Raw genomic sequence first — 18,442 nt, 5'->3', positions numbered from 1 at the left:
AATTAGAACAAATGTACAAGTCTGCAAGTTCGGCAAATAGAAGCATCCAGTCTGAGCGCAAGTGTAGAATCTATATTCGACACGCCAATCGCACGAAAGTGGACATCGAAAACATAGCTCAATCACGAAGTGCCAATGCTACCATGGTCACCTCGCATAGGCGCGTGCTCGACATCAAGATGAGGTCGTTGAACCACCAATAACACCAACAAGCAAGCAAGAACGCCGACATGGTATTTCCATGTCCCATAGACCCTGTGCCCCAATCCAAAACCATAGACAACGCCAGAAAGAAGTAGATGAGCCAGAAAGCATTACTGCTAGCTCGCTCTGGCCTTCTTGGTGCGCTCGTAGCTCTGGAGCTCCACATCTCTGCCATTAGTCTTCAGCGGGTAGAGATGCACCCCCATATCGGTGGGAAAGTCGGGGTGCAACAGACTAAACCGGTGCGGATTCTGAGGTACCCCATCCACCTCGGCCGGAACCCGCTCCACAAGCAGTTCGATCAGATTACGGTCAACCCAACCGGTGGGCCTGTTGTGCAAGCGGTCTAATCGAGCACAATCGTCTTCCACCTCTTCGTTCATCAGAGACGGCAGCGGTGGAGCATTACTGTTTGGTCTAGCGTGGTAATTGGCGAGAACATTATATGGCAGGTTAGGGCGGACTGCGGGCTTGTCCGACAGCTCGGCTAGCGCGTTGAGCGCATGGTTGCCGTGCGTCCGCGTGGAGCGTGTCGCATGGTAATTCTGGCTGGCGGTGCGCATCATATCGGCGGCCGGTGTGCCATTATCTTCCTGCCCGGTACCGTCACCCGTGCCTGACTCTTCGACATCAGTGTTATTACCGTTCGTCGTAGTGCCCGAAGGCTGATCAGCCCGTTTGGAGGTCGAGAAGAAATGCACCGTGGCGACGTGAGCTTGATTGGCATGTGCACTGAGTTCCTTTTCCGTGAACAGAGTATGGATAGAATATGTCGGCGCGTGCTGCTTCTCAGCCACCTGGGACTTGGCCCGCTCGGCCGGGTTCGGATCGCGCACTGGCGAGCCAGTATCCTCCTCAGGCGCTTTCCTCTTCCTTTTATTGAACTCTGACACGATTCCATTGCCCAGTTCGTCAAGGTCGACCCGGTGGCGGGTATGCCGAGTTTTGCGATTGCCGTGAACACCACCAGGACTGGCAGGATTGGTAATGCTGAATTGATTGGGATGAAGGAGGAGAGCATTAGTATCAGCGATATCGAGCTGCTCCTTTTCCCGCATCAACCGGGCCTTCTTGCCTGAAATTGTCTGTACCAGCCGTTCTCGCAGGGTCGAGGAGAGATTGTTGTATTCTTCACCGGCGAAGTGCACCCGGAAGGCGTATTCCCGCTGAAACCTTTCTAGATTGTTATTATGACGGTGCTGCACACGTTAGCTTCCAGGCATTCTAGACAGTAACAAAAGCAAGCAGAAGAAGTGTAAAAAATCTCACCACAAGCGCCGCCAACTCCGCATCCCTCTCCTCCTTAGCCTGATTCACCTCCTGCACAAACCTCGAATACCACATGCCAGACAAACTAGCCATCTCCTTCGCAAAAGCTCCCCCACCGATCGTCTTCTCAACCAAAGCAGCGATTTCCTCCGCCGAGTCGGGCAGCGGACCCGGCGAGTACGGATCCGCATTGTTGATCAATGTCATATCGCACTGCAATGTATGCAGCTGCTGGCGGAATTGCGCGTCTCGATTCTGGCTGAAGGTCGCCGTGAGATCATGCAGCCGCTCTTGTAGCGCTCCGCGGCGCTTGTCCCGTTTCGAGAGGGGGGCGTTCGTCGCGGGGCTTGGGGATCGGCCCCTGGGATGAAGACTGCTGCTCAGTGTTTGTCCAGCTGCGCCGGTAGCTGGCGATACCGGTGCCGGAGAGTAAGCCATGGCTTAGATGTGTTTTATAGAAAACCAGGGCAGTGTGAAGATATTGACGGGGTGAGAGGCGGGTGCTGAAAGGTTGAGTTGCAGGTGGATCAAATCCAGATGTCTGATAACAACATAAAGGGGCCTGTTTGAATTACTAGAGACTGAAAGAAAGCCTGCATGAACGACGAGCAGAAACCAGCTTTCGTGGCAGAGCGATGCTGCGTTCGGGGAGGAGAACCAGTAGCTGGTAATGGAGAAGAAAGCGGGAATCCGGCGGCGCTCCCGAACTGGAATAGCCCCTGTGACATTTTCACCGCCCAGTTGCCTCGTTCAACTCATTCATCATACAAGTCTCTCGCAACAATAGGGATGATATCTCCTCTATATTCCATACCAATACAGATTGCCCTGATCATACAAGAGGCTTGAGACAATGATACGAATCTTGTCTTAATTGATCCAACCATGTTCGACAAAACCCTTAATCCCAAGCAGTGCTACGAACGACTTACAGATACATGCTTTATGATTATTGACCAATCCTATAGTCTATTGGTATATTGTGTATAATTGCTCAGCAATCGTACATGATGAAGCTAGTCATACATTGTAAGCCATCTTCTAGTGTTCTGGACATGGAGCAAAGTTGCATGGCCGGAGCCATGCAACCCATGCCCAAGAGTCATCTCTTTGATTTCAAAAACGACAAAGTATAGCACCCGGGTATTGTTGTTATCCATCCAGCCAAAGCAATGCACGATATATGTTCCCAGACATTTCTTCATGCAAAATCCCATACCGTAGCCCAAACACCGAAGACGCCGCCATGATCACCTAGGCTCAATTTTCTAACTCAGTGGTGAAGCAAATAAACGAAAGCAGAAGTAATGAATCGTTGTCCGGAGACCTGTGAGCCACATGTCGCATCTAGTGTGAGCGACGGATGACGAACACCCCGAGCTCAATCCCATCTCGAGGCTCACTCTCGTAGGGCCGTCTGCGGATGCCGTCAATAATCTCGCCCAGTAACATGGCCGAGGTTACTTCCTTGTCCGCAGCCAGGATATAGGGGTTTGCGATATTAGACGTCGTCTTATGTGTCGGCAAGCGACGACCATTCTGCCAGTAAAGGCTGAGCACTTCTTTCATGCGAGCCTTCTCTTGGTGGATGTACCACTCAGTCCAGAGGTTTCGATCGAGGTAGGCACTGCCCTTTCGAGCATCAACAATGCTGAATTGAGAGGAAGAAGAGCTCAAAGCACGACATAACGAGGAAAGATTATTCTTGAGGGTGTCAAAGTCCTCCATATGAGAGACGGAAGACAGCTTGCCCAGGTATCGACCAATATCGGCGGAGAGCTCGTTGACCACGACGAGCTGACGAAGCAGAGGGTCGAGGATCGGTCCGAGGTACTGAGATTTGAAGGCCGAGCCACCCCTTCTGGTGGGGTAAATGAACAGCAGCGATCCACCATCCGGCGAAAGTTCCGAGAGGCGATCTACCAGGAAAGATGGCCGCGATGGGGAGAAGAGATCATTGTATTCCTGGGCCGACGACGGTGGGATGTAGCGCTCCAGGACCGAGATGTGTACCGACTGAGGCGGAACAATTGGCATTGGAAAGTGTTGTGGGGCCTTCATCTGAATGGGGCCTCGAAAGTCGTGGTACGCGGAGACCACGGCTGCGCTAGAAAAAACGGTGGAGTTGAAGTAGTCATTGTTGGGGAGCATACAGCGCGGCGACCCCGGGGGTGAAGTAGGAAGGTTTGTGAGACTGAACTGCTCAGGGACCGCATGCGTGACATTGATATAAGGCGACTGTCCTTGACGGAGGCGGTTCTGGATTACTTGGACGAGGGAGGAGAAGACTCCCTCGTGAGTGCGATGCGGCGTAGGTTTTTCTGCTGAGTATGGGTAGGGAAGCGTTTGAGATACGAGCTTGACGGGTTCTCCGCGGGCATTCGAACCCGGCAGCGATGATACTAAGGATCAATCGTTTAGTTTGGAAAAAAAAATTTGGGGGAATCATTTAAGTAAAAGAAACATACCGGTCGATTCGATGGCATTCTCCAACCATGAATCATGATCGCAATCCATATCTCCTCCTGGGGAGTTGTGGCTTTCATCTGAACTAGAAGGCGAGGCATTCGACAGCCTGTCCGACGGGCTTCCCAGACCAACCGGAGCGGCTCCTCCGGGTGCGTTATTTATATTCGGATTTTCATCCATGGGCATCGGCCCCGGATCCCGATTCAGGTGGGAATCAAACAACAACATGTTAGAGCGAGTGTTCCACAATACGTGCTCGTCGTCCTCGGGAGGCGTTGGTGGAAGGGCTGCGGGGTAGTCGCTTTGAGGAAAGTCCTTGGACGAGGCGCTCCACGCAGCCGGAGTAGACAAGGATGCTGGAGTTGCTTGTGAGCTCGAGGCAGAGGTTGTAGTGAGGCGAAGGCGGGGTTCAACGGAATGTGTACGGGACTCGATTCGGCTGGAGGGTTTCAAAGAGAGTCCCAGTTTCTCAAATGGAGGAAGGCTCAGCGATACGTTGCCTCTATTCAAGAACCGGGACACGGTCGAGGGTTTGGTGACGAGGGATCCTTGGGAAGCTCGCCGCTTCAGTCGGCTGGAGCTTCCGCCCGGGCGAGAAGTTGAGGATTGTTGGACGGGAGAGAGAGGACTGGTTGCGTGGTTGTCGAACGAGTTCAAGAGCATCTGACGCGAAGAACAGCCTTCCCACGAAGCATTTGAAGGTGAGGTTGAAGAGGATGGCGAACGCATGACCGAGTTCTCTTGCACCCCAGAGGTAGACCAGTCCAGTCCATGACACTGCGTCTGATTCATTCAGGCGATCGACCTGGGTCTCCGATTGACAGGGAAGATAGCCGACGTCTCGTCGTCAGTGACTGCACGAGTCCACTCTGGCAGTTTGACGGGACGATTAAATTTTGAGTCGATCGCTGTATCTGTCTAACAAGAAGCAATTATACGAGGCGGCAGGCTGGTGGATGCGTTGGCAGGAGGACTTGAATGAAGGATCGAGAGGCGGCTATGCGGCGGGAGAAAAGGTTGAAAGGAAGTGTAGCGGTCGTACAGAAATGACAGGGATGGGAAGAGTGCGAGAAGGATGTTGAAGATCCGATGAGGACGAAGGTAAGCACCCAGAGAGTACCTTAGGAAACGGCACAGTAGAGAATGGGTGAGATAAGCAGGGAGCGGAAATTGTGGTCGTTGAAAGGTGCCAGACGGTGGTATAGGAGTAAAGTTGAGTTGGGTATGCAAGATTAGGATGAATAGAAGAAGGGAGAAGAAATGGAAGAGAATAGAGAATGCTAGTTTACTGTTATCCAGTCGGTAGTCTGGATAGGTATGGGTAAGTAGGTAGCCCTGGTAAGGTAGGGCAGGTAAAGGTAGGTAGGTACCTTAGTTTATGACGCTGGGACATGGAATTGAAAATGAGTGGGCGCAAGTCCAAAAGGGCCAGACACATTCGGTCGTTCAGCCAGCGGGAGAGCCAAAAAAGGGCCCCTCGGGCTGCGACTTTCTACCAGCGTTCTAGACCGGGCAGCCTTGGCCTGATTGGGGAGTCCATGACACGAGGACGCCCGCTCGGCCCAGTCACAATCCAGTCTGGCCTGGTCAGTACTCTGCGGTAAAAAATAATAATCTTCGGGAAAAGAAAAAGTGCTCAAGTAATAATAATTATTCTGCCTGCATAGGATCCAAGTCAATGTGCATAACCCACATACCTGGGCTTTTTGATATGGATTACAACACCTATGAATCATTACATTTCTATTGTACGACATGCCTGCTTAATTCAACTTGATTCATTTAATCAAGACCTAGCCAGATGGCCATATTCAATTGATAAAAATTCAGCGAGCTATCCTAGATCGACAACAAAAAAAAGCAAGTCTCCCCAGCTTTGGTCATAGCCCAGACGCCGCCCGACCTGTCTAGGCCTCCATAGTTGCCGATCGGGAGTACGGACCCATTACGGATTTACAGTGCTCCGTAGGCTAGATATGTATGTATTGAAGGATTTATGGGTATCTCTCGGATGAATTACATTTACACGGACCAATTTGCCTCCAAGAGATTAGGCTAGTCGAACCCCACTCTCTTAGCAGGGATGGGATCCAGCAGCCTTGAGAAATGTTGGCAGAGTTGGAAACCATCAACTATCAAATAATTATCTATCCACTCGGTCGCATGAAAATCCTTATTATTCTGTTCGTCGTTGTCAGCTTGAATCTGGATCGACTGTCAGCACCCTCTATCAACCTAAATAGTCTCCCAATGTGAATACATACGCATCTCGACTCGCAATACTCAACTCTCGCTACCTCGTCTCGAACAAGCAAACAAACGGTAGTACTGTACTACGAGGCCCAGGGGTCAGGTTTGAAATAACCACAATATTCTACGGAAAAGGATCCCAGATTTAATCATTGGAAGAGTTCTTCTCAGAGGGACAAAGGACTTTCCGACCATAGAACGGCACAGTCTTGATGTTATGGGATCTTGATCCAAGTACAGTGATCTTTAGTACGTGGCCCATACAGTAGACATCATGGAATTTGAACTCTAGATCACCAACATGACTCGTGAGGTGTGCTGCGGGCCTGTCGACTACCAGACCTCTTCTAATCAATTTCTTAACAAGACCGCAGCATCCATAGTCAATGATTGGCGAAGAGTTGAATTTGTATTTTCTATTGCGATACAGGATTTGCCTCGCACAAGTCAGCAGTCAAGTACCGTACCTTACAGAGCCTAATCACTGGACACGATTGACATTTCCCACTTTCCGCACAATCTGGCATATATTTATGAATAGGTAGTAGAGGGAAATTATCACCCCTCTTCATGCTGGTTATTGGCCTTGACGCCTCAAGAACCATGGTTGTAACAGCCGGCTGATCGATGGTTACCAGTTGCCAGTGCAGCGATGCGATCGAGCTCCAGTGCCGTTTCCGGGCGGGTGACGCCTAGACCCTTTTCCGTGCTGCCGATGTGATCCGCTGTAAGTATCTACTCAGTCATTTTCGTCTTTATCTCTCCAGGCCCTGTGTATCTTTCATGAGGGAATACGACTCTGCTGGAGATGCCATGTCAAGTGACTCGCGCAGATCCGGAGTTTTCCTCCTCGCCTTGTCGAGCCTAGATCGCGCGGACAGGGCACGATAGCACCTAAACTGGTTTCTACCCCATCCTACCCTGTTCTTCATTCTTCAACATCGATCTACCCTGACTCCTTGTACAGAATAGCTTCACCTTGTGTTGAATACTATATAGCGTGCATTTGTATCTGTCAATGGCCTCAAGATAGTAACCACATTCCACTTCCGGGGGCGCCCCAGTCCCGCAGCACGGAAATACCCTCTTTGGGCATCTTGCAGATGCATTAGCGGCATCACGGCTGGGCATTACAGTAATCGGGTTATGAATCAGGTTACTCCGTCTCTACTGCCTTTGCCGGTGCTCTACCCAGTCACTACTATCTCATGCTGTTATCAGGCGATAGCAGACACCACACCATCTTCCAAGGATGCTTGCTAACTACCATATCCGAGAAAACATGGATGATTACATGACAGTAATGCCCAGCTGAGCTCTAGACCTCGGACATATTGCCAGGCAGTAGTAATATTAATCCCTACGGAGAATCCCAATCCCAGTCCTAAATCTCAAACATCAAAACCACGGAACCACCGCACAGTAATCAACCCTACCATCTCTGCTCCTCATCAACTCGTCATGCAACTTGGCATGATCGCCGGAGTTAATCTGGAAATCATATTACCATTGCGCAAGCAATATGCGTCTATCAATCTTCGATTCACTGTCAGTGGATGGATACAGACATTGGCTGAAGTTATGATCCACCCTCGTCTCAGGTAGAAGAGTGAAACGACGCAGTTGCCGCGGCACCTTTTATTTAATTGGATTGTGGTGGATAGATAGCTGTCGCTGTCGCTGTCAGTGACGGGTGACGGGTGACGGTGATGGGATGACTATATTATTTGAAGAGGCCATGTATACATTGTGGATATCAGAATTGCGCGGTTTACATAACATGGACGTAGCAGGGTGAATCTGCTTCTATTGAAATTCAATATGATGGAATTTTATTGGTGGATAGAAACGATATCCTGCCGCCAGGTGTCGTTATTGTGTAACAGCAGTTGTTGATGCCTATTGGTATCGTTCGTTGTACAAGACTTATCTGCCTGCCTTGGCTGTTGAACATGAGGCATCTATCTGCTCTTTGAATCCAACCGTGAACGGCAGGTTTCTTATTAAGTACTATGGATCAAGCCTTGTATTTACCTCGAAGGATATGGACGTGGCCACTTGTATTGAATTAAGATTAGGAGTATAGTATAGAGACTCATTACAGGGCTACAGCCTGTGTACATTTCACCTGCCAATTTCAGACATTTCCCTTCCACGCTGTGTTCCAGGTTTTAGGCAGCTCAAACCAAGGCCGACGGCTTGCTCCCGCAGTATGCTGTGCGACAGTCGTGGACAGGAGTGACCTTGCAGCCTTGCCGGAACGGTTGTTCGCTAAAATCCAGACTTCAAAAGCCCTGCACTTTCAGACCATATTTCTATGCCAAGCCATGACTTGACAGTAATCCGTGCTCTAGCCCTGTGGATGTTGCAGCCTAATCGACTCGGCGTTCGGTAATGCCAAGCGTGTGGCTACATACACCGATGGCCTTACGTCAGAGAGAAGCTCCATCTTGCTGCATATAAGGTCCAGGCCGGGCTGTCTGTGGCAGGCGGGCCTCAGCATCTTCCGGCTTGTTCGCCTGGGTAGCTTGGAAGAGCGAGGCCAAGTGGACCGCCCGTTGGTCGTCTGAGTCTGGCCGCTAGGGTAGATCGGTAGATCTGGGGCGAGTAATTGTAGTAAACGTCAAAAAGAGACGCAACCCTACACATGCTCAGGAGGTGACAGTTCTTCTCCGGGATGCAGCGTGGCTTCGAGGGTGCAGTCCCTGAGTTGCGTCACTGTAGTGGGTCTGCAGACACCTGTTGGCAGACACCTTAGCCGCAAGACACTTGTGCTCCTCGACTGTCATTCGAGAGTGCTTGCGGGCGAAATTCGACGACCTCATGGCAGCAACAGTGTGGCCCGTTTGCTGCTGCGTCAAGTCGCACCGAACGTAAGCAGCGGGGTTGTACAGCGATTGAGACTGCAGGCTCTGGCGCTCCACAGCGGCTCGGAGTACCAGACACTGCACCACCAGCTGCTTGACACCATCCGTCAATGTACGCGCGCGGTGCTCAATATCCGGCCAAAAGTCATTGCCCCAGAAAGGATCCTCCCGGACTGCCCCTTCCAACGCATCGAAAAAGAAATCGAAGCTGGGAAGTCGCTTTTGCGCGTCGAGCGGGCTCAATCCTTGTAGGTTGTCCGACAACAGGCACGCCACGGCAACAAATCGGATGGTCGGCTCAGAGTTGAGGACGTGTAAAACGATGCACGCTGGGCAGCGTTCTGTCTGGTACCAGTCGTGCTCCTCCCTGAGGATGCATTGTAGCCAGGCGTAGGCGCTGCGTGCTTCTCCCCGAAAAGCACGTTCGCAGTCCGTCGATTTGATCCCGGGTAACGCGCTGGTCGCAATTCGGGAGGCTTGATGGTGGAGGAGGAACAAGGGAAGGAGAATGGTGTGGATGATATCCCGATGAAGACGAAACTCCTCCTGGTCCTGCTTGGAACAAGAGCGACGGTGCAACGAACAGAAGCTGTAACCGTCCAAGTGTCAGACTGAGCCACACATATATGTCATTCTGGATGATCATACCTAGGAGCATCCATTCCCATCTCTTGGCGTCTCAGGTGGTCCCTGACCGCTTTGAAAGCATCGTTGCGATTCAGCGTCTCCGAATCCTTCTGCGAGATCCGAAACGGTGACACAATGGAGTTGTTCGACATGTCTGTGATACGGTGGGCTTACCCTCAAGCCACGAGTCCGTCGTTTCGAGCTCAGAATATGATTTCAGATGATGGCTGCTGCCAGAGGGGCTTGCACCGGCCAGAACGAGGTACCCAGGAAAATAAGAGTACACAAATCAACAGTATACCGTGTTGGTGACGTCGGTCGCCAGTAATGAAGAGGCTACAGATCCCGACCAATCAAGCAATACGGAGGCAGACGGAGCGAATAGAGAGTCGAGAGCACGGCGATACACAGAGGAAGACCCACGGATTGCATGGTCCAGTTTCAAGAAAAAGGAAACTGGTTCAAGTCGGAAGCTTCTAGGAGCTTGACAATGAGGGCGAGCGCAGCAGTTTAAAGTTCGATGAATGACGGAAACAACAACAGTGATGGATTGTTCAAGAAAAGGAGGAGTAGAGGAGAAGATGAGACTATTGTACGGAGTATAATTAACCTTTCGATTAATATTCGCAATTGTCAGGGTTTGAAGTTGTTTTTTTAAGGAGGAAAATAAGGAGGAAATCCGGATGCGGACAAGGGTCTTGGAAGGGCCCTCTTCCACGCAAGCTGCGATGTCGATCGTCAATCTCTCGGAAATGAAGATAGAAACGGACGAGGGTAACCTGAAACTAGTCGCATAATCTGTACTACACTGAGAGCGACCAGGGGAAAAGGGTCCCTTTTTGTGTCTCTGCTAGTGGTAGGAAGAAGACGTCAACCAGGTGGGGGAGAATCTCCTATTGATAGATAACTTCTACTCCAGACTACGGAATTAATGCTTCTCTGCTCTCTTCTCCTCTCTGCACAGATCTCAGACATCCAGACCGACCGTCATTTCCCTGAGCATTTTGCGACCCAACCAGCAGACAGAACCTGGAAGCAGCCAAAGAGATGATCGGAATGATGGGATCTGCTGTGTGTGGTGGACCCGACACGTACAATAGCCCGCGGTCTCGATCACTGCCAAGAGACTACGAATCAATTGTCTCCAACGCCATCCGAAGAAACGGTTGGCTCTCATGCCATGATGTTATCAAACTAAGGTCATCTGTCTCAGAGCCCAGAGCCACCGTCAAAGTAAGACTACAGTGGACGGAGGATGGCGATATCTAGTCTATTGATAGAGAGGAGGAAAAAGGGGTCGTGTTGCTGATAACTTATCAATGAGGATTGAACATGGCCGAGGGGCAATGCATGGACTCTGATTAAATCAGGGTCTGTCTGCCGATCTCATCACAACAGGAATGGAACAGTTCAGAATCTGAGCTGATCTCTTCCGAACAGGGGATGTTATCCTGTTGATCCAACGGTCTAGCCGAAGAAAGTAGTGCTAACGGAGTCCTCCGTGCTGTACTCCAGACTACGGAGGACAGTTGAAACCCTCAAAGCACGACCCTCAAGCAAACCAAGCAAGTGTCATGTGATAAATCATCGCTTGTGGTGCGATTGACCGTGTTGCTTTTGCTGACTACTTGGCTCATCGCCAACCGAATTGGCACTTGTCAATGGTAGCAGTCTGTACGAAAAGAGGAGGTGGAGAATACTGTAGATTTCCTCACGAGTTCTCCGTTCCCGTAGATAGCACCGCAAAACATTGCCGGGCAGCAAACTCGAGTATAAGGTCGGGATAGTCTCAATGTGACTTCAAACTTGCTTTTCTATCTGCCTGAGACGGTAGTTGGGCACATCTGCCGTACTACTAGCAGCAAATGCCATTCTGATCAAGCGCATTAGTGTTGTTTGGACCTGAGGATCGTGAGGGGTGAAAAAGTATTGTAGCCTGACCTGTCAGGCAACCGCTGGTCATGCTGCGCACTTTGGAACAATTTCTGCCTCAGGCATCACTGTCACGATACCCTCAAATAGTAGATCCATCAACACCAAGCGCTGGACGGAGTATATCAAGATCAATCTGCTCTTCGCATCTGGTCAAACTCACTAAGAACCTGATCTTCAAGTACGAACACTTTGCTATGCATTGCCCTCATTGCGATGCTTCCACATCCTTTGAACTCGATCCCTCTTAACTCTCCCTGATTCTCCCTACATTCCTTCCCCCGCCTACACCGCGTCGTTTTCATGATCCCGGCCGAGTCAAAATGCTTTAACCGCGCGACAACTTCTTCATCCAGAAGGGATCATTTAGAAATTCCATCAGGGGCTGACAAGCAATGCCATTGACGTCATTTCCTCTAGGGGCGAGCATGCAGTGCTTGTCCCTTTCACTGAAGTAACGAGATTCGAGCGAGGAGAACGATTTCCAATACCTGAACCAGGAGGCTGAATCGGCTTCCTGAGGGCACATATATCAAGGATGGATCTCTCATCTATCTACCTTGTCTGCTGGAGACAATGCGACATCCAGTTTCGTTCTCAGAGAGACCCGTTGAGTTAGCTCCTTCCTTAGCGGCTGTTTGACTGCCGAATCAGGGAAGTGACTTGGGCTCTTTCCAAGTTGTGTACTTGCTGTTTTATTTTGATAGCCTCAAACTGATCTGGAGCGTCTTCCATCCTTTCTCTTCTTCTTTCTCTCATCCCACTTATTTCAATCCCACCGATATATCCTCCCAGTCTGCAGTAATTAGAATAACAGAACCATCTTTGAGCATAGTCTATCAGACGGGTTCCATCTGCAGAAGGCATCCAATATGCTTCGCTCCTCGCTTTCTCTGTCCGTGGTCTCGTTGCTGGTGGGAGGCTTCTCCCCTGTGGTTGTTGATGCCGTACGGACAATTTCAGCTGTTGGTTCCCGCTTTTTTTACGAAGACGGTACCCAGTACTTCTTGAAAGGTGCGAGTTCATCTTCCTCAGTCTTTCGGGCAATTTCACTGACACAAAATACTCTTATCACAGGTATCGCGTATCAGCTCGTTCCTGATGATCCACTCATCGACACGGAACAATGCAATCGCGACGTTAAGCTCATGGCCGAGCTGGGGACCAATGCCATTCGCGTCTACCATGTCGATCCCCATGCCAATCATGACGGCTGCATGAAAGTTCTGGCAGATGCAGGCATCTACCTGTTCGTCGATCTCGACACTTTTGACACACAGATCGAGCAGGTCAGTTCTCATTGCGGGATACCTCTTGATCAACGAAACCTAATCCCTGACTGACTCGAGCAATAGACTGATCCTCACTGGAATGAAACCCAGTTTGACCGGTTCAAGCAGGTCTTGGACGAGTTTCAGAAGTATGAGAATACCGCGGGTGTCTTCGTCGGCAATGAGGTCCTCACCACAAAAGAGGGCTCGGCCGCTGCTCCCTATGTGCTGGCTGCGGCTCGAGATATCAAAGCGTACCGCGATGCACAGAACTACCGAAGTATTCCTGTGGGTTACTCTGCAGCGGATATTGCGGAACTGCGTCCCATGTTGCAGAATTATCTGGCTTGCGCGAAAGACCCTAGTGATCGCCTGGACTTCTTCGCACTCAATGCCTACGAGTGGTGTGGAGATTCCGGGTACGTTCAGTCTGGCTATAGAGAGCTTCAGAGAAATGCAAGCGGCTATCCGATCCCCATCTTCTTCTCCGAGACTGGCTGCAACGCGGCACGGCCTAGAACCTTTGGTGACCAAGCTGCCATTTTTGGCGAACCTATGTCGGATACCTGGTCCGGCTCTATGGTCTACGAGTGGATCCAGGAGGTCAACGACTACGGTTTGGTCAGTTATGGTCCTCCTGCGCCAAATGCTCCCCCGACAGACACTCTTGTTTATGATGGCTTCACTCGCAAAGGTGTCCCGACCCCCGTGTCTCCTGATTTCCACAACCTCAAGACCCAATGGGCTACACTGTCCCCCACTGGCGTCGCCTTGTCTGACTATATTCAATCCACCTCTACTATCAGCCCCCCGGAGTGCCCTGCCTACACAGCTGGGGCTTGGGAGGTCGACCCCGGCTCTCCGCTGCCCACACTGGGCCAGACTCAGACGAAATCCGGCTCAACATATCAGGTCACAAATGTAAGCGGTTCTGGAAACCTGCCAGTCATCAGCGCCACAGCCACCAGGTCGACATCCTCGACCCCGACACAGGTGCTCCACAGCGGCGCTGCCAGTCCCCTTTCTCTTCCACGGATCGCTGGGTCGAATTATATGGCGAGCGCATCCTTGTTGGTCGGCTTTATGATTGGTATGGTTGCTGTGTTGCTATGACATTATGACTACGAAGCGTGAGACCTTCATTGTGTCTATTCCCTTGTTGTCATGTCCTTTTTTTTCGCATGTGTTATTTGCTGTCTAGCCTAGCCGTCTGATCACGGCCATCATACGTTACTTTGTATCAACATGAGCGCTGGTCAGCCATGTCTGTAATAAAATAAATTCCAGCTTCCGTTCGTTCATGGTCACCCATCGATTTGTCGATCTCTCTCGTTTCACTCCGGCTATCGGAACATCGTAATACCTGGCGTAGGAAAGACGGTTAAAAAGGCTATAATTCAGTATAGTTACAGAGAAAGCCATAATATTCCAAGTCATGAACATTGACGCTCGTTCATCTCCGACGTCGGGACCGCCTAGGAACCCCGTGTTTGTGTAAAAGATTCCAATCAAACACTACTCTGGCAGCAAGAAGTAAATAGTAATAATCGGATGGGTATACAAGAAATGGGCTCCAGAGAATACTGCTTCCAGCAATGACGAGGCAAAAGAAAAAAGGGATAAAAACAAATACGCTCAGCTACAGGGGATAACCACAGTCGGACTCAGGTATGTTAGGGAAACAATGGCGCGCAAGGAGTAGACGCCTTGAGCTGCGTCAGGCTATAAAGTTGCAATGAAGGATAGTCGTGAGACTCTATCAATCAGTGATTGCAACTCCGTAGCCCAGCATAAAATTCCGGGAGGGCGCTGGTCTCAAGGGTCCGTCTGGTGGCATTGGCCAGGGGACCCTGAGTGATGAAGAGGAAGGGGTGTATTCGCTGCTTTCCTGGTCGGAGTCATCGTCGCTGTACGTGTAGGTGTCTGCCCAGTCTGTGTAACCAGCATTGCCGGCCACTGATGGAGATGGAGATGGACAACGGTGTCGCGAGATAGCGGGTGATCGTTCCGAGTGATGAGGGGAGTCTGTCCGTTGCTCTGCTGGTTGGGGAGGGCATGGTGTGAGAGTGAGTTTGGGTTGGGTTGAACTAGGGGCCGGAGTCTCCGACTCTGAGAGTTCGTGCTGCGGGATGGTCTGCGTCTTGGATGCTTCGGCGGCGTGGACGTGCAACTTGGACGTGCAGTGCAGAGCAACCGAGTCGCCTATCTGGCGCAGGGCGGCGGCGAAGCGGCTTTCCACTCGTGTGGCTGAGGGCCGGTTGCCTGGTTCCTTGTCTAGCATGCTTCGCACTACGGCGAGCATTGGTTCGACGGCGCGGAAAACGGGATCCTTCCGTTTCCTCGCGTCGTGTTCCAACAGGGCGATCCACGAACTTACCTGGCCGATATTCCGGTCCAGATGGAACGAGCAGTCCGCGACGCCTCCTCCGCGGCCGGCGGTCCTGTTCTTTGCGCCCCGGTGGTGCGCGAAGGCGGTAATCTTGCGCTTGCAAAGGTGTGTGAAGATGTCAAGGATCACGGCTCCGAGAGAGAATATGTCCGATGCCTCGGGGTCTGTCTGTCGGGACTGCCAAGTCTGTACCACGGCGGTTTTCAGTCGCGTGCCTGGGAGTCGGGCGGGACCGAGGACCGTAGAAGCGGAGCGACCTGAGGAGCCGGAGGAGTTGGACGAGGTGATAGATGGAGTGTATAAGACAGGCCGCTTGACTGAGGTGACAACCCGTTTGCGAGCGCTTCCGCTGGACCCGGAGGACGATGAAGACAGCGCGAAAGAAAATCGCGTCGGTGAATCGGGCAGTCCTCCAATGCGGATGGCGGTGCCATGGGAGGTGACAGAATCAGCTCGTGGGCTCAGCGAACGGTCCACCGCGTCATCAGAGCCCGAGCCTCTCGAGAACAGGCTCAGTCTTCCAAGGCGGGATGATGGCTGACGTCGACCCGTGCGACCACCAGATGGAAGAGCTGTTCGAGTCGAGCCGGTATCCTGAACGGTAGCCGCACGTACCCAGCGCTCTGGGGCTCCGTACTGATACGATTCGACGTCGTCTATTTTGGCAGGTGGCAGTAACGTATCGAGTGCCTCAAACTGGCCGAGGAAGATACGGTATTCCGAGCCAATCAGGACATTCGACGGCCGGATGGCGCCATGGACTTGGTTGTGAGCATGCAACCATCCCAGCCCATCAACTAGACAGTGCGGCCAGTTAATCAGGATCTCGCGGCGTCGATTCTTGGGCAGGCGTTTGAAAGTTTGGGGAACATCGGTGAGAAAGGACATCAGGGTACGATCGTATATACCGGAAAACAGAATGCACATGGTATCATCAACAAAGTAAGAAGCGTAAATGGAAAAGACGTGATCATGAGATAACCGTCGCAAGGAGCGAATCTCGTCCAGAACCTCCTGTTCCTCAAAGAAATGCGGCGCGCCTCCGACGGTAACCTGGGTCCGCAGATATACCCGACAGACCGCGCCAGCCAGAACGACTTTCTCGATCCCTTCTCGCGCCAGCGCCGCCTCGTTGCGTATCACTTCGACAGGAACGCCTTCGTTCTCGGTATACTTGATATGATCACCTTGATTGATCCCTCGGACGAGGAAACGCCACTGGGCATGGAAGAACTTGGTATCTAGCGTCGGATTCTCGTCATCAAGGGAGAGTTTCAGACGATCGACACTGTGGGCTGCAATTGGCAAGTCTGCGTCGTCGAATGACTCGTCAACCAGGGAGAAGATGCGCTCAGGGATGCCGATGTCGACTAGGATCAGAAAGAGTCTGCTGGCCTTGTGGAGGATCCAGTCGAGATATGTCTCACTGGTAAGGCCCTCTCCCCAAGGTAAAGGAGCCACAAGACGAGGCAAAAGATCGGACGGAAGATGACCAAAGACATACTCCGGACATAGAGTGGCTTGGATTCGATCTTCGGGCCACCAAAGGGACGTTGTTACCGACATTGTCGGCGCATGGCGAACCGAGCCGGCGAGGAAAAGAATCCCGATGATGCGATGGGTATTAATATACGATCAGAGGTATGGTGATATTGATCGGGAATAGAGGAAGTCTAGACTATTAGAATGATTACATGTAACACGACTCCGCAGTCATGCATAATGATTCTCCTTGCAGGCGTCAGCGGGATTTTCAGCATCCTGTCATATTCACAGGGGCCCACAAATGAGGGAGGGGGAGGGATAAATCGTGGAATAAAATGCTTTCTAGAAAGAGATATCGGGAAATGTAGTTAAAGGACCCCGAATGAACGGAACAATAACCTACTGGTTGACACGAGGCTTATCTTGCACTCAGCAAGGGGTACGGCAGGGCATTATTGAGAGGCGTCAATAGCGGCAAATCAGGCCCAAGACTGACCATGGGTGAGAGGAAATGAACAAGACAAATGAGGAAGGAGAGGTAAGTAGATGAGTTTGTGGGATGAGGTACTGGGTGACCGAAGGGTCGAAGCTGACGATGACAGGGAGTGCCATGATTGAGCCAAGTGCTCCATAGAGCAAAAGAACAAGAGAATAATCTTCAAAGCCGAAAAAGCAAAGGTAGGCTATAGATAGTGGTCTTCCAGACTTCGAACGAATGGGCAATGGTGGAGCCTGGGGAGAGATAACAATCCGGATACCGTAGGAAAGGTAGGTATTTTTTAGTAGTACAGTGGGGAACTCCGGAGAATGATTCAAATGAGGATGAGTTAGGGCTATAGCCGAATGAATATAACAGGGATGTATATTAAAAGGATTTGATGAAGAAGATATGTGGAGAGAGGTCAAGTTGATGGATAATGAAGGATGATGGAGAATGGGAAGTGATGGTGATACAAGGCAACGTGATTTGTTGATGCCTGAAGTACGCCTCAGGATGGATTCCAGGACTTCTGTCACTTATCTACACCAACTTTCCTGTATCTCCTCGGCGGTTTAGGGTGGTTGATACTGGATGAATCATGGCCAGTATGTAGATTCAGAAGTACGTCTGCGTCTTTCAACTCAGTAACACAGTCCACAATCATGAAGCTGAATTCTAATTTGGAGTACACTAGAAGCATACATGCTCGGCTCGGAACAGGATACTGTGCGACACATTGGACTCTCTAAGCATCAGTTCAGTGCGAAGAGAAGAACTGAGAGAAAGGAAGACGCGGCTAGTAATAGCTATCTAGGTTCTTATCAGTTGGTAAGAGATATTATTAGTCTGACGTCCATCCAAGGAACTGATAAGACATGTCGACAGGTTTCGAGCCATTTATATTGATTCCATGTCAGATGATGAAGGTATTGACACTCTCTCAGTTGATCAACAACAACTGCATTATATGGATTCTAGATATTGTTTGCTTTTGTCGATCCGCCAGACTCAAGAAATTGATCCTGATGATCTCCGGTATACGGAGTATTGACTATTACATGCACTGACTGGAGATCCTTCTCCGTCGAAACTCCGGCGCCAACCGCGTGGACAGTGGATATTATCATTATCGCTAAGGTATCATTATTAACGTAGCGCAGAACTGCAGTTCGCCCGTCGCCCGAGGAGATCTTGAAGT

At 50.9% G+C, this 18,442-nt stretch overlaps 5 protein-coding genes across 5 annotated transcripts; 1 reads left to right on the top strand and 4 right to left on the bottom strand.

Annotated features, from left to right (window-relative positions):
- Nucleotides 1–320: 320 nt before the first annotated feature.
- ALT_1493 (Sds3 domain-containing protein) lies at nucleotides 321–1,911 on the bottom strand (the record flags this gene model as incomplete). Its single annotated transcript, XM_033558462.2, has 2 exons — nucleotides 321–1,403; nucleotides 1,474–1,911. 2 exons carry the CDS (start codon nucleotides 1,909–1,911, stop codon nucleotides 321–323), a joined length of 1,521 nt encoding a protein of 506 aa, XP_033414353.1.
- Nucleotides 1,912–2,820: 909 nt separating this feature from the next.
- On the bottom strand, nucleotides 2,821–4,734 carry ALT_1492 (uncharacterized protein; the record flags this gene model as incomplete). The annotated part of the gene is made up of 2 exons (XM_033558461.2): nucleotides 2,821–3,875; nucleotides 3,942–4,734. 2 exons carry the CDS (start codon nucleotides 4,732–4,734, stop codon nucleotides 2,821–2,823), a joined length of 1,848 nt encoding a protein of 615 aa, XP_033414352.2.
- Nucleotides 4,735–8,843: 4,109 nt separating this feature from the next.
- On the bottom strand, nucleotides 8,844–9,838 carry ALT_1491 (uncharacterized protein; the record flags this gene model as incomplete). The annotated part of the gene is made up of 2 exons (XM_033558460.2): nucleotides 8,844–9,648; nucleotides 9,708–9,838. 2 exons carry the CDS (start codon nucleotides 9,836–9,838, stop codon nucleotides 8,844–8,846), a joined length of 936 nt encoding a protein of 311 aa, XP_033414351.2.
- Nucleotides 9,839–12,490: 2,652 nt separating this feature from the next.
- On the top strand, nucleotides 12,491–14,002 carry gel6 (putative 1,3-beta-glucanosyltransferase; the record flags this gene model as incomplete). The annotated part of the gene is made up of 3 exons (XM_033558459.2): nucleotides 12,491–12,632; nucleotides 12,696–12,907; nucleotides 12,974–14,002. 3 exons carry the CDS (start codon nucleotides 12,491–12,493, stop codon nucleotides 14,000–14,002), a joined length of 1,383 nt encoding a protein of 460 aa, XP_033414350.2.
- Nucleotides 14,003–14,648: 646 nt separating this feature from the next.
- Nucleotides 14,649–16,844, bottom strand: ALT_1489 (protein kinase domain-containing protein; the record flags this gene model as incomplete). The annotated part of the gene is made up of 1 exon (XM_033558458.2): nucleotides 14,649–16,844. One exon carries the CDS (start codon nucleotides 16,842–16,844, stop codon nucleotides 14,649–14,651), a length of 2,196 nt encoding a protein of 731 aa, XP_033414349.2.
- Between the last annotated feature and the right edge of the window lie 1,598 nt (nucleotides 16,845–18,442).

This window comes from Aspergillus lentulus (genome assembly GCF_001445615.1).
Source record: "Aspergillus lentulus DNA, contig: Alt04, strain: IFM 54703, whole genome shotgun sequence".
NCBI classification, from domain to species: domain Eukaryota; kingdom Fungi; phylum Ascomycota; class Eurotiomycetes; order Eurotiales; family Aspergillaceae; genus Aspergillus; species Aspergillus lentulus.
Note: the sequence above shows the minus strand (reverse complement) of the source record. Positions and strands in the feature narration are given on the sequence as shown.